The sequence below is a fragment of the Pavona decussata genome, unplaced genomic scaffold (genome assembly GCF_977016875.1).
Source record: "Pavona decussata unplaced genomic scaffold, jaPavDecu1.1 SCAFFOLD_184, whole genome shotgun sequence".
In the NCBI taxonomy this organism is placed as follows: Eukaryota; Metazoa; Cnidaria; class Anthozoa; order Scleractinia; family Agariciidae; genus Pavona; species Pavona decussata.
Genome location: NW_028145593.1, coordinates 1905041 through 1920932, shown reverse-complemented (window position 1 = coordinate 1920932; position 15892 = coordinate 1905041). Strand labels below are relative to the sequence as shown.

The 15892-nt window shown below is 39.2% G+C and overlaps 1 protein-coding gene across 1 annotated transcript; it reads left to right on the top strand.

Moving 5' to 3' along the window:
* The first annotated feature begins 2166 nt into the window (after positions 1 to 2166).
* On the top strand, positions 2167 to 11809 carry LOC146462895 (uromodulin-like). Its single transcript, XM_085085197.1, has 3 exons — positions 2167 to 2481; positions 10731 to 10848; positions 11445 to 11809. Exons 1-3 carry the CDS (start codon positions 2167 to 2169, stop codon positions 11807 to 11809), a joined length of 798 nt encoding a protein of 265 aa, XP_084941323.1.
* The last annotated feature ends 4083 nt before the right edge of the window (positions 11810 to 15892 follow it).

Sequence of the window (15892 nt, the reverse complement as noted above, 5' to 3'; positions counted from 1 at the left end):
AAACCGCTGCTTTTAAGCCCTGGGCTTATACAACTTCGTAAGGGGTTTTAGATGGTCTTAAAAACGGAGGGGGCTTATATCCTTGGGGGCTTATAACCGGAATAAAAAAAAAACCGTTTCGAAACGAGCTATAGCAGTGCTTTTCATTTACTGGTTTTTAATTAAGCCTTAAAACGTCAAAATAAATCGAATTCATTTCAATATTTGGAACAAAATTAAAACTAACAACACGAACGAAACTGGAACCACAGTAAAACACTAAAACGTTTCTTTAATGGTATTTTGCAAAAAAGTTATACGGTAGTTATATAAAGAGTAGATAATAAATAGGGAAGTAATAGACTTATTGTTCCGCAATGATTTTTTCCAATTTACTGTTTGAAGTAGGACATAGTTCTGTGAAAGTGATTAATATCACTCAAAACAAGTAAAGCTTGGAGGGGGCTTATAATCGGATATATTTTTGGGGGGGTTTACAGATAGATAGACCTATAACCGAGGGGGGGGGGGGGGTTATAATAAGCGGCAGTTTACGGTATATTACTAAAATGGATGGGAGAGTTTGATCACTTTGCAATATCGCATAATCATTAAAGATTATTTTTGTCGAAAACCTGCATGTTTAACGCACACTCTAATTTTCTTTTAGATACATTTACGACTATTTTAACGCTATTATTACATCTCAAACGTTGCGTTTACTAAGCGAAGAGAGTTCGGTTTCAAATACTAATTGATGCTGATTTTTATTATCTGTAAGTAATGACTCATTTCTAGTTTAAAATCCTTCATAAAGTTTAATGTTTCTTTTTGAGAGAAAAAGTTATGTTTAATTTAGGCATTTTAATTATTTACAGCGCATATTTTTTGAACTACTCTAAGTTATGCCTTATTTATTCAGCAATGTCACAAATGATGCCACTTGAATTTTCGTTTTGCATCGGCCGGTTAATGAGTGTTTACAGAAACGGGAAACAAACCTTTTCAAATATTAATAAAGCGTGTTAATATCAGAGTAGTTTTGTATAGTTAGGTTTTTAATCTCTCAGCAACATTTTCTTTCGCTAAATTTCTAAGCATTTTTGCAATACGAATTAATACGTGAAAGTTAAGAATGAAAGCATTCTCTTTCTTTTGAAAGTAATTAAGACACAGGTAGGAGCTTTGGAGTATGGGAAAATGTTCTTAAGCCGCAGGCGAGCGTTTCCACGGGTGGTAGAGTAACTTCAACAATTGTTTATATCAGTTTAATACATTCAAACAGGGACACAGTATTTCCATATCCTTTACAAAAGAATAACCTTTTAATATTTAAATATATCAAAGTGTGCATGTTTTCTTTAAATATCAACTTTAATACTTCAATACTTTTATCATTCCGTTTCAAGTAGGCTATGGTGGTTTTAACTTTTGAGTTGATAATTGACCAAAACCCCATGTAGTATCACCACACATTTGAACATGACTGGAACTAAACATACTATACTATGACTTTTATCCAGCAATTAAGTTAGAATCAAAATCTTTCAAAGTTTTTAATACTTCAATGGTTTCTTTGGTGTTGAACTGCGGAAATTGAGACGGGTAGAGGATAAAAAAGTTGAGATAAAAAAGAATAAAAAAAATCATATTTGGGAAAGTCAGCCAGACTTCCTGCGCCGTTGTCGTCTCTCGTTTAATTACGCTATTACAAACTTAACTGCAACACGCTCCGTCTATTAAACCATAACTAACCACAGCATGGCTCTGATACACGAATATTTAATACCATGGGGGTCTGTTTACAATGAATTTATATTTTGTTTAGTATAATCCTATTCAAGAAATCTGCCTAAAATTTCACCACTACAAGAAGCCAATTTAGCATAGAAATAGCATGCTACGACTCAACCTTTCATAAACCAGATAAATGAAAATTCTTCTCTCCGACAATCATGCAGAGGATTGACAAATCGCGAACGAGGATCAAAGAGAAATTGTTATAGAATTCCTTCAATCTCCACCAATCACAACTCATTAATTTCGCTCTCTATTTCACACTGACAGCGTGGTTCTCCGTCAGGCTCGGCTTCCAACTGAGTAAAAAAGACTTAATGGTGTCACCGACTCGCTAATAATCACATCCTTTTGCAAGCTTGAGAGTTTAACACTTTTAAATATTTGAAAATGAAAACTTCTATCATCTTCTTAATAACACTGTTCCTTTATCATTTGCGATGGCTCACAGCTGTATTCCGGAGAGCAGACTTTAAGCTTCGGCACTTTTCTTACTTGAATATCAGCTACTTTGATGTAGCCTTTGTCGACGACTATATGGAATGCAGCTTCGCTTGTCTTCAAAACACTTTATGTGTTTCAATCAACGTGGCTGTGTCCCCAGATGGTGATGGAAACATCCGATGTGAACTTCTTGCGTCAACCAGCTACAACAACACCGCGAAACTGACGGTTGATCGACAATCTCATGTTTTCGAAATGAAGGTAAAGCCGCAATTCTTTCATGCCAAAGTGTTGTTGTTGTTGTTGTTGTTGCTATTTAACACCAAACGTACAAAATATTTTCTATTCTTGCGACTGAGTTTTGGCACTTCAGAACTACTAGGAATAATAGAAGAGAGGTTTAATAGACCTTTGACACGGTAACTTGAGATTTTCATGTATGTCAGGTGACGAACATCTTTTGACATCGCTGGAAAGAGAATCTTAAAATTAGTAAGCATGATAAGTTTGAGAGTTGTACCTTTTAGAATAGTGAATATACCGATGATTCCGCAAATTTAGGGAATTTTACAGACGTTTTTGTATATGGAGGCAGGCAATGTAGACGTCTGTAAAATTTTCAGACCTAACGGAATTACTTGAATATTTTCAAGAAATTGAAAGTTAAGACCCTCAAGCTTTGCCATTTTACTAATTTAAAGGTGCTCTTTCAAGTTGTGTCAATGAACGTTCATCACCTGGCCTACCGTTAAGATTTTAAGGAGAAAGAAGATTTTGGATCAAATTCAAAATAGATGTCTTTGTAGCAGTGTACGATCAAAATTTATCGTTTAACTTCACAAGGAAAACTGGCCGGGTAAAATGTCCTATATTTCACTTTTCAAGTGGTCTCAGATTTAAAAGTGGCAACCACCGTCTTCAGCGTGCACTACAGAGTACCACAAAAATAAGAAACTTCAATCAGTTAAATGACCCCACTTCAGGATTTCTGTTTAACTTAGAATCACCTTGTAAAGGATACTAAACAGCACCATAAGGAAGTATTTGTCAGTAGCTTTCATTTGAATGGTCAAATCTTAGGATTTTATCCAGACGCTCAAAAGCTATAACCACATCTCAGTAGCTTTCATCTGAATGGTCACACGTTAGGATTTCATCCACAGAATCAAAAGTTAGAACCACCTTGAACAGCATAATAAACAGTACCAAAGGAAGGTAATGCTCAGTGGCTTTCATTTAAATGGTTACACTTAAGGATTTCATCCACGGAATCAAAAAGTTAGAACCACCTTGTACAGCATATTTAACGGCACAACAGGAAAGTACTGCTCAGTAGCTTTCATTTGAATGGTCACACTTTAGGATTTCATCCACCTTGAACAGCGTCATAAACAGTACCAAAGGAAAGTACTTGTCAGTAGCTTTCATTTGAATGGTCACAGTTGAGCAGGTACCCCAACCTACAGACTCAAACACTAGAACCACCTTATCCATCATAATAAACAAAAGTATGAGTAAGTGCTTATCCCACACTCTTTATTTGAACAGTTTCATACAAGGATTTTTTCATATAATCTAGAAAGCTAGAGCCATCAGCTTGCCTGTAGCATATATAATACACAGCAATGCAAGCAAACTCTACTCTTTCAGGAACTTTCATTTATGTTTTATTTATGTTTTGAACTTGCATTTCATCTAGTAACTCAAAAGATAGGACCATTTCGTAGAGTTGAGGTTAAAGGAAAATGTCAGAAGAGTTCACAGTTAATCCTCATTACGAGTTAGAATTCGAAATAAATTAAAATTATTGTGAATCAGAAATTGAAAACAGTAGAATTTCTTCAGATGAGGAAAATGCACCGTGAAAGATCAAAACGATCAATACTACTAAATAGGAAAAGAAACGAAAAAGCCGAATAAGAAAAGCAATTTTATAGCACATGTTTGAAAAGTAATGTACTATAAAACTATTGATCATGAAAATTAATGAAAAAAATCGATCTTTTTGGTTTTCCTTCTTTTCCCCAAATCCTAAAGGACACAGCTGTCATTAAATTACCTCGTTGTATTTATCATACATCATGTACCAATTGTGGTGAAGTTTGGTCACCCCCGTGTTGTTTTGTCATTTCTTCCTCTAATATGTATAGAAGAAGTTTAAAACAAACATCTACCTTAGAAATTTTTATGTTTATTGAAAGTTCAATGAATATTTCATGCACTGCAAGAGAGTAGTCTGCTCGTTGTTTTCCATCTTAATAATACTGATTTATCCGGTACCTTTATTATGTTTACCAAGGTCATGCTTTTTCCTTAACAGGTTCGTGTTTATAGATTAATTCGTTTGTTGGTTCGATATTTAAGAATGTGTTTATGCTAGAATCTAAATTCCAATGCATTGTTATATTAAAGAGTTAAGAATTCTTTGAAAATGTTGCAAATTGTTCGGTTTGATTTTTATATCTCCATGCAATTCAATGCAATACGATAAATGAAAATGATCTTAAGTACAGAAGCGTTAACATTGAGGTCCGACTAAGGTGCGACATTCAGACCTCCTGAAGACATTTTGTGCCAGAGATCCAATGCTGCATTAAAATGGATTCTTATAACAAGCGTCTGAATAGGCCTTAACACGGTTTTCGACGCCATTTTGACGAGTAGGCTTGAAATAACAGTGTTTGTATGGAAATCCGATGTCAAATAATTTTCATAAAACATCGCTACTAAAAAAATTCTTCAATTGGAAACTTTAGGCACTATGCAAAGGATTTTACAGAAAATAACTGAGAAATGTAGCTGTGCTAAAAAAGCATCTAGTTGCGTTTTGACATCTCATACATTTGTCTGTATAGTGAACCAGCTGGGAACTGCTACTAAAAATAGTTCGCGGAAAAAAAATACAGGGAAATATATGGAAAATCCAAAACACGACTGGACGCTTTCTGTCACAGTTACATCCCTCCAATTTTTTTCTTAAATTCCTTTTCCAAGTGCCAAAAGTTTCCAATTCATGAATGTTTCAGAAGCGATGGTTTATGAAAATTATTTGACATCAGATTTCCATACAAAAACTGTTATTTCAAGACGTGTTTGCCTACTTGTCAAAATGGCGTCGAAAACCATGATAAGGCCTATTTCGTCCACCTGCGGGTGTTTTCGGCAGCCAATAACAATCTTTGTGTACGCAAATATATAGCTGTAGAGTTTCTAAACTGGGGATAATCTAGGAGGACGTTTGGCCTGGTTCATAAGTGTTGTGTTTAAGGGCCGCAGGGTGACACTAGGTCAGACACAAAGTCACCAAGACACACTAAGGTCCGCCATTATGCTTTCTATTTCAACAACTCCCTGCTTAATTACATTCCCGGATGTAAACGTGTCTTTACTCGCACCCAGTACACCACAATCTCTCCTTTTCTCGAGTAACAACTTCTAACATGCCATTAAAACTGATCAATGCAAAGGACTTAGTTCAACTTGTAAACAACTAAGCATACTAGAAACAATGTTCATCAAAAGAGTTCAAGCTCTGTCTTAAACAGTTCAATATCAACAATATCAACAAAATCACTAATGCAAAACAAGTCAAGGTCTCTGTTTTTCTAAACAGTTCATCAAAAGCTCAATCCAGAACATAGTCATCAAGGCGTCTGGGAGGCCGACTAACTCTCCCCGAACGACGTGGCGTGACTGCTGCTTCCTGAGGCACCTTCCCTTCAGGTGGACGGTCCACTGGTTCTGGTATCAGGCTTTCCTCAGTTGGTTCTGGTTCCTGTTCTGTACTGGATTTAATATCTGGAGTCACAAGTGGTTTTACGTGTTGTAGATTCCTTCTGTATTCGACTCCATGGGGTGACTTCAGAATAACCTGATCACCACGACATTCCGTAACTTTGTAAGGTTCGGTTTCATACGATGGTGACAATTTGTTCTCCTTCCTTCTTTCCAGCGGTACAGCATGTCCTAAATTGACAGCTCTGTCTTTTGCATGATTTCTTCTGTCAGCATAGTCTTTGGCTAGCTGTTTTCTTTCTGGGTCACGATCTCTAACTTGGTGGTAGACCACATCACTCTGTTTTTCAGCAACTTCTGTTAGCTCTGGTAGCTTGGTTGTCAACTTTCTCTTGAAAAACAGCTCAGATGGCCTTACTCCTGTGGTGGTGTGGTTGGTCGATCGGTAAGCCAGCAAGAACTTGTTGAGTTCGGCTCGCCAATTTTTTCCTTCAGCGTGGAAAACTCTCATGGCTTTGAGAAGAGACCGGTTTTCTCGTTCCACCTCACCGTTGGCTCTTGGCCACAAAGGCGTTGTGTGATGATGAATGATGCCCATTTCCTCTAGGTATTTCTCCATCTCTTCAGACACAAGATTTGAACCATTATCAGTTCTCAAGCCAACTGGTACACCGTACCGAGCAAAATGGCTGTGTAGGCATTTGGTAATTGTGGCAATTGTCGTCGAGCAGATAACATCTACCTCCAACCATCTAGAAAAATAGTCAACCGTTACTATTAAATACTCCCCTCCAGGCAACGTTCCTAACAAATCCAAAGCTACTTCCTGCCAGGCTCCATCAGGTAGTCTTGTGGGCTTAATTGGTGGGGGTGGAACATGCTTGGTTACTAGCGGACACCAAAAGCATTCTCTACATTTCTTCTCTGCTTGCTTGTCAATTCCCGGCCACCACACCTTTGATCTTAGACGCTCTTTGATCTTAACAATCCCCTGATGCCCCTCATGAGCCAGGTCAAGCACTCTCTTCTGTTTTTCTCCTGGGACAACAATCCTCGTTCCCTGCAACACAATCTGGCCGACGTTGGTCAACTCATTGCGCACCATCACAAGGCTTACGGTGGTTTCTCCCAATCCCCACTCTGCAAGCACTCACGCACGAGTTTCAACTCTTCATCTTCAAATGAAACTGTTTCTATCTCCTCTATTCTGAGGGCTGCAGGTACTGCTTGGAGGGTAATTGCGCGTACATATTCTTCATCATGAATATAGCCATGGGATGCTGGTACCTTTGCTAGCCGAGAAAGGGCATCTGCTATGTTTCCTGGATGGCACGTAGATTACTTTGTAGTTTAAGGGCTGCAAACGCAATACTCATCGCTCAATGCGTGTAGATGGCTTTAATCTTGAGCCATAAATGGTTTTCAGCGCTTGATGGTCAGTCACTAAGTCAAACTCAGGTAGGCCACACAAATATAAATTAAACCTTTCACAAGCCCAAACAAGTTCCGAAGCTTCTTTTTCGGTTTGGCTGTACCGACGTTCAGTGTCACTAAGGCTTCTACTAGCATAACATATAGCATGGATCTGCCCTTTTACATCCTGTAACAGAACAGCACCAAGACCGACAGGGCTGGCATCCGCTATCACTCTTGTGTGCGCATCTCTATCAAAGTAGGCTAGCATCGACTCTCCTGCGAGTTTCTGTTTAAGTGTTTGAAAAGCTTGCTCCTCTTCCTCATTCCACTCAAACTTTTCTCCCTTCCTAGTGAGTGCTCTAAGAGGTTCAGCTACAGTCGCAAAATCTGGGATAAATCTCGCGCTGAACCCAACCAACTCCAGGAAGCTTCTCGCCTCCGAGGGTGAGGTAGGACGGCTCGCCCCCACAACCGCTCGCACTTTCTCCTCGGTAGGCCCATGCCCATGAAAACCACCTTACTCATTCTGAAAGTACACTTCTCTCCACTTAAGGTAAGGTTCTTCTCTTCCAGCTTTGCAGTAGCTTGTGCAGGTTCTGGTCATGCTCTGAGATGGTCTTACCATGGACAATCAAGTCGTCGGCAATGTTGACAACTCCCTCAACATCTGCGATAATCTGACGGATAACATGCTGAAACTTCTCGGGTGCGGCATTCACACTAAAGCTTAGCCTTTTGTACCGGAACAAAACCTCGTGTGTAATGAAAGTGGTTATGTCCCTTGAGTCTTCATGCAGCTCTATTTGGTGAAAACAACAGCGCAGGTCTAGCTTGGAGAAGACTCAAGCACTTCAAGCATCTGGTATCTCATCAAGCACTTCATCAATGGTAGGAATAGGCAGCCTTTCTCGAATGATAACCTCGTTAGCACAGCGCATATCCACACAAATTCTTATTTCACCTGACTGCTTGGGTGCTACAACAACCGGGCTCGCCCAAGTGGTAGGGCCTTCTACTTTCTCTATGATATCTTCCTTCAACAGTTCTCCTATCTTAGCAGTCACATTTTCACGAAGTGCAAATGGAACCCGCCTCAACTTTTGTGCCACAAGAGGTACGTTAGGGTTAACATGCAGCTTCAATTGGAAATCTCTCAGTTTTCCAATCCCCTCAAACACTTTAGGATACTTTGCCTTAAGCTGGTCAACAATGTCACCTTGGACCTCATTACAGCTGGTATCTCTAGGTGCAACAGGTGGTCCAATGTGAAGAACACCCAATTCCCTTACTGTCACATTTCCCAGAATGCACCCCCCCTGCCTGAAAAGGATAAACTTGGTGGTGACTTTGGTATCCCCAGTGGAAATTTCAGTCCCAAATTGGCCAATCACATCAACTTTCTTCCCCCCATAGGCAAACCATTTCTTTGAGCAATGTTCAATGTCCCCTTTAAAGCCTAAACCCTTCAACTTTTGAAAATCGTCTTCCCCCATCAAATTGCTCACTGACCCTGAATCTATCAACACTTCCATCACAATTCCACTGATACTCACATCCATTGTAGGCTCACTTGCAACTGACACCATACAAATTTCTTCTCCTTCCTCAGCTACATAAAATGCAAACACTGGGTTTTCGTCCACTTGAATCTCTTCCTCTGAGCAGCCTCCAACATGATTTGTCGGGCGGGCAGACCTTCTATTATTGTTGCTGGTTTTCTTTGGACGACTCTCTCTATCTCTTACAGGTGAAGGTCGAACGTTACCTCTGCATAACGCCGCAAAATGGCCGTACCTGAAGCACTTAGCACATTTTCTCCCTTTTGCCGGACAGCACGAATCGCGTGAAAAATGTCCACTTTTCCCACAGCTGTAACAAATTTTCTCACCGTGATCTGCTGTCTTCTCTCCTTTTTTCCGTATGGCGTTGACGTCGCCTCCCCCCGCCAAGTACTTCATTTGTTGTCCAGCCGCTTCGGAAGCTCTCGCTTTCTCCAACACGTCTGCTAAAGTGATATTTCTCGTTTTCAACAACTTCTTCTTTAGCTTTCGGTCGGTCAACTTTTCAATCAACTGGTCCTTCAAATTATCATCCTGCGAAGTACCGAAGTTGCAATGCCTAGCTTGTTGGCGAAAACGCACAACGAACTTATCCACAGGTTCTCCTTCAGTCGGCGCCAATTGACGGAACACGTGGCGTTCGAATGGCACATTCTCTTCGGTACGAAAATGGTTATCCAGTTTCCTGATGCAAACGGCGTGAGAATCTTCATTGCCAGTAGGATCGGGGTCTACAAGATCTTCAAAGATATCCTGGACTTCCATTCCAGCGTAGTGCAGACGCTGCGAAGTTTTCTTTCGCTTGTGTTCCAAACCTTTTTCTTTGGCATAATACTCGAATGCCCGTTTCCACGTTCGCCATTTGTTTGCAACTTTTAATGATGATCCCGATAGATCCAGCGGCGGTAAAGCGGTACACCACAATTTTAATTGAATTTTAGCCGCCCTGAGAGATTGTTTAAATTTCCATGCACTCGATTCATATTTTCACTGCAGGTTGAACGAGTTTAAAGACAATTATGCTTTACTTAGATCCTCCCTACAATCATGTTTGATAATTGGCACGCATATTTAACACTAATTCAACGAAGTGCGCGTTGCATAACGTATAATAGATAGCATAAACGAGTCATGTAGTGCCGCGCTGGCAATAATCATTTCGTATCCAGATAGATATCGTTAGATCTTACCAATTTAGGGATATTTTCTTTTCTCGCTGACTCTATACTTCATATTTGTAGGGCATGGTTTAATGGCTCATATATACCATGGTCGCTAAACCAATCAAAAGCTTGCGACTGCAATATCCAATAAGCCAGTCTTTAATGACTGTGAGCAACGGATAGTTGAGCGGGATATCTCGAACGGTGACACGAGCTGGACAAAACTGGAACGTGGTAAAAAGCGAGAAGCACCACATTCCAGCTCAAGATCAAAGAAGCTCTGTATATTCATTGGTTGAAACCTTCTTTAAGTCAACAGGTTAAACATGATAATTTAAAACGCTTCTTTTAGTTTTTTCACAATTCATGCTTCCTTTTGTTATTTCATCCTATCATTGGCAATTCTAATTTTGCTTACCTTTATATAGCTATTCAGTTAGTTGTAATTTAACTGAAGATGGCTTATGTTCAAACCGAACCGTGTCTCATTTTAAACTCAAAAACGTTGTGCCTTTTATTCAATATAAGTATACACGCACCTGCCTTAAAAATGGCTCAACAAAGGCCTAAGACAAACACCTTTGAGGACATCAGCTTACGAGAACTTGATATTTACCTGTAACTTTGCCGTTTCCAGAATCCATGTTCCAGCGAGCCTTGTCTGAATAATGGAATATGTTCACCGATTTCATTCCGAGTTGGAACATACAAGTGCACCTGTCATCCGGGATATTTTGGCGTGCTCTGCGAAACTGGTAATGTAGTCTGATTAAAATTTGTATTGCCGCTGACGACCCCCTCCCTCTCCTCTTCCAATCACCGCACCCTTTTCTTTGTTTTCGTCGTCCGACCGACCGAGTTTTCATCGGCTTTCAATCAAGAATAAAAACGATGGCGAGAATCATTTGGAAAAATGAGTTTTCTTCTGGGGAATCCCCGAGTCTTGTATGGTGGATCCGTGTACATTGAGTCTGGAAGTACGTTAACTGTACTTTGTACTTTGTACGAAAATTGTCGAGCAAATTATAATGAAACAATCTCCCTTCATTAAACACGATGAAGAAAGTTTCAACCGATTTCCAAACACTGAGAAGGGGGTTGAATATTCCTGTTTGTTAAACAAACTCCGAGGTGTTTAGAAATCTAATGAAACACTCTTTCGAGTATCTGATATAGCTTCTCAAACTATTAATAATTCTCGTAGAAATTCCAAAGTAAAGTTCACCAAATGTTGTGATAATTGTCATATCCGCAGGACCTTCTTCACGGTAGTGATTTCCTTTGGTTTCTGGACATGAATTATTGATGTCGGTTTGACAACTTGTGTTCATTCATATTCTTTCCTCCTTAGCTACCTCGGAATGTATTAACTACAGTGTTTTAAATGAAACAAAGCGTCTTTATACCTACGGTAGAGGCTCCGGGTCTTCTGATGGTAGCCTTATCGACGGATGGTATCGATTTCACTCTACTCAATACACCAGAATGATCGACAGATGCATTCCGCATCACAGATGCGGAGGTTCCATATCTGGCTGGCTGGATGGCGGTCACCCATCTTTTGCCGATGGCATTGTTGACAGAAAAGTTTGCTTCCACGGGTTTTATAAGTGCTGCTATAAAAACCGTAAAATACATGTGAGAAAATGCCTTGGTTTTTACGTCTATAAGCTAAAGGCGTCGCCTGGTAATAGTTACGTCTACTGCACAATCTAGGCCGTCGATTCTGTGTCTTACTTGATAGACGAGGTTTATGAAGGGCCTGGTGTCATAGTTCCTCACAGAGCGGTAACCTTATCCAGTGGATAAATAACTATCCCTTAATAAAAAAAATGTGTATATGTTTAGAGCAACTGGGGGATTATAAAAGCCTGCAAATAGAAAAAAAGAAAGAAAGGAAAAAATTAACTAAAAGAAAAATTACACGCCATTACGAGCATTTGTAGGGTAGGAAGGTAGAATATCTTGGGTGGAGAAAGATACCAATTTCATTTACAAGCTGGGCTAGATGTAAACAGCAAAGAGGTAACTCTGCAATGTACATGTTGTATTGCTAAGTGAACCAATGAATGTGGCATTAGTGCTTACGGCACAACATTCATTGTTTACGTTTCCTGTACATAACGTTTAACAGTTATTTAATCTAACGCATCAATCATGTAACGTCACAAATTTACCGACATAGTGTATCGCTCCCCACTTTGAAAGAATGCGGCTGTAGTCTGCCTAACTTGACATACAGCGCGTGCTACGGTAAATAAGAAAAAAAAAGGTGGATGCACAAAGATCTCTCACCCTATTCAGGCGTGGATCCAGAAAAATTGTAATCGTTTTTCGATAATGCGAACGCCGGCGAAGGAGCAAAGTTCTACGGTGGTCCGGCGTCATTTTCACCTGGGACATTTTTGAAGTTTAACTCCTAAAAGTGCCATTTGCTGGGTTTTTAAGTCACTCTGACCGGCCACTTAAACCTGGAAATGTTTTTTTAACTATCTATTTATTGTCAAATATCTGACTGTTTTCCATAGGAAAAAAAACTGGTGGCAATCGGTCTAGATTCGCGTCTGCTCTTAATCCTTATTGCTCTTTTTCTTAGCTGAGAAGAAAAACGAACATTTACATTGTCACTAATTATAGTATAAAAACCAATGCAGCATTAAAACAAAGAAAATGCAGGGGACTGGAGGGTGGTGGTGGTGGCTGGATTTGAAAAGATGGAGCGTACCTGTGAGAGAAATCCTGGCTACGCCCCTGACGAGAAAGTACTTTGAGAAAGAATTTTGCCAAAAGCCTGATCATGATTGATTTTCTGGCATTTTTGTATTTCCTGCATTAATTATTGCCCCTTTCGTCGTCTTGCATCAGTCAATTTCAGCACTGTCCATCCCCCGGGCATCGGAGGGGTATTTTCCATATTGTCTGTCTTGGGGGTCGGGCATTAGTCTATCCCCGTGGATTTGACGGCCTCGTGATTTTCGCTTCACAGTACTGACACTTTCGTTTAATTCTTTTCAATGATAAATTCATCGGCAAATTAAAGACGATAAATTTGCGTTAACTGTATCTACGGAGGACAAAATGGGATGGTAGATCCATAGAGCCAATGGTCACTGGGGGCGTAGTACGAAGAGACAAGACTTGGCTGAGTTTGGCCTGACGTAGATTTGATCAGAAATGACTGGTATGCCCAAGGCAGAAAGAGACAAATCAACTTATTGTTTGATGTACCGTGGGGCAGCTGAACAACTCCTTTGCCCTCCATTTGTATTAAAAAAATACAAATGTCCCGGGGTCGGCCAAATAGGGGATAGGTATTGCTAGATTAAAAAATACTTTTCCTTTTTCTGAAAAACAAATTTCTCTGTTAAATAGTTGAGAAGGAAATAATAAGTTGTAATCGAAATATTGCAATTTTATCTTTAGCCAATAGCGCCCGAGCTGAAATACTGAAGAAGTTTAGTTTAGTTTAATTCAGTTTAGGAGAAACTAGATCTTAATTGCCAGTCTCAATTAGGCAGTTTATAAAAAACCCAACAGTTGAAATCAGTTTTACACCATATTTAACAGCAACACAAGTATTGCCCAATAGCTTAACGCTTGGTTGAACACGCTAATGATTTTATCCAACAACCGGATAACAGAAGAACCTTGTACAGCATAACAAACACCATCGTGAGAAAGTACTGCTCAGTAATTTTCATTTTTATGGCTACGCTTTAGAACTTCATCCACAGAATAAAAAAAATAGAACCACCTTTTACAGCTTAATAAACAGCACCACAGAAAAGTACTGCTCATGGTCACACTTTTGAATTTCATCCACAGACTACAAATATAGGAACCACTTTGTATAGCACAATAAACAGCACCATAACAAAGTACTCGGCTAAGTAGCTTTCATCTTGTGACGTTTTGCCATAACATCGCATAACTTTGCCAGGCTGATAGGGTTGCAACTCATTGTCATTTTTGCATGAAGGACGTATGCAAACTAAGTCATGTGACTTGGTACGGCCATACACTACTGCGTAGTTGTAATCAAATCATTGTAATTTATTCCTTAGCCAGTTAATAGTAACCAAGCTCAAATAAAGTTAAGTTTAGAGAAATTATATCTTGCACATTGTAATATTACTGTGACAACCAGAAACGTAGGTAGAAATTGTTGAAGTTCCCATTAACTGCGAAAATAAACAGTGTTTTCACTAGTGATCTTCAGCGATGTTTTGCAGTTTATTGTATAATGCGCAGTCCCCCCAAAGTCCTTGATTCATTCATACTTTTCTCAAAAGCTACATATTAACTATACCTGACAGTTTTCAATTAACTTGAAAGGTGAAAGGCTGATCGAACAGCTCAGTGTATTAGCAACATTGACCAATATTTCGGTTAAACAAAACTGACCTTCATAAGGGGCCAGAAAAGCTAAGTGAAAATGGAAACAAACGGTTGCATTATTTTAAACAAGATAAGATGAAATGATGATACATGATCGGTAAAATAGGATGAATGTGAACAAATTAAACAAAAAAAACTATTATGGTCAAAAACAGAGATAGTATGTCAATGTGAACACAAAAATAAGAAAGATTAAGTTTTGTTGCGTCTATTCATGCCGTTAGGTAGTTTAACATAATCATAGTTCTATTAACAAGGCTAAAAAGTTAAAAAGATATTAAAAACCAAAGTCATCCTCTGGGTAAAAGGACCGTCCGCTACATGCATATTTTATATGCATATACACCGTATTCACAAATGGCGGATGCGCGGGAAAAAACTGGCACTAGGCATCAAAACGAGGCGTTTTAGGATAAACAAAAAATAATTTGCCTGCGAGTACAAGCTCACAGAGAGACTATTTAGCTGATAAGCTCTTACACAGCAAGTTTTCGGAATGCTGGCTTTATTCCGAGCGAGAGAGGTCTAGTGTTTCTTGGTTCGTTTCTTGTAGCAATTCCAAATGCAAAATAGACAAACACGGAAACAAATCGGATCGAACTTTCGAGCGCAGATGGATAGAGATACTACAGAAGTTTGTTTGGTATGTCTTTTGGAATCCAAAGGTAAGATAGGTCTTGAAGGAAACAAAATGAAGATACAAAAGGATGCATTTCTAACGAGAGTTGCGTGATCAACGTCGTATCGGACGTTCCGAGCGCAAGAGAGACTGCAACCATTTGTCTAAACCGCTATTAATAATACAAAGAAAAAAAAGATGAAGACGACAACAAAAAGACGTGAAGGATGTGGAGAGAAAGGGCTGGACGAATAATTTAAAAAGAAGCAACAGGTGAACCAAGACTTGTCTGTTTCGATTCATTTATATTGTAACCGTACTGTAAACAACAAGCAGAGAATGCAGTCCCCTCAAAATTCATAATTTGTTAAATCAATCAAGTCATCAAAATCCAACTGTTTAATAATGGAACAAGCTCAGAAGGAATATTTCTTGCCTGAATGAGAAAATTGTATTCCGTGAAACAGGCAGAGGGACTAGAGAACACAGCATTGTGGCTTTTTAACCGGCATTTCGGTTGAAATGATTAAAGATTTGCATACTTAATTAGGTAATTTGTTAGAATTAGATTATCGTATTTCGCTTTACACTGGGTTCCTAAACTTGCCATTCCTTGTAATGCAGTTACAATATAACGTATTTGAGAGTGACATTCCTGAATTTCCTTGCAGGATCGTTTTCTTAAAATTGATGCCTTACTTTCAGTAGTTCCTCTTGACTTTGGTAACTGCCACATTTTCAATGACTTGCATGAATCTTGGCCAATCTTGCGATGCCCGATA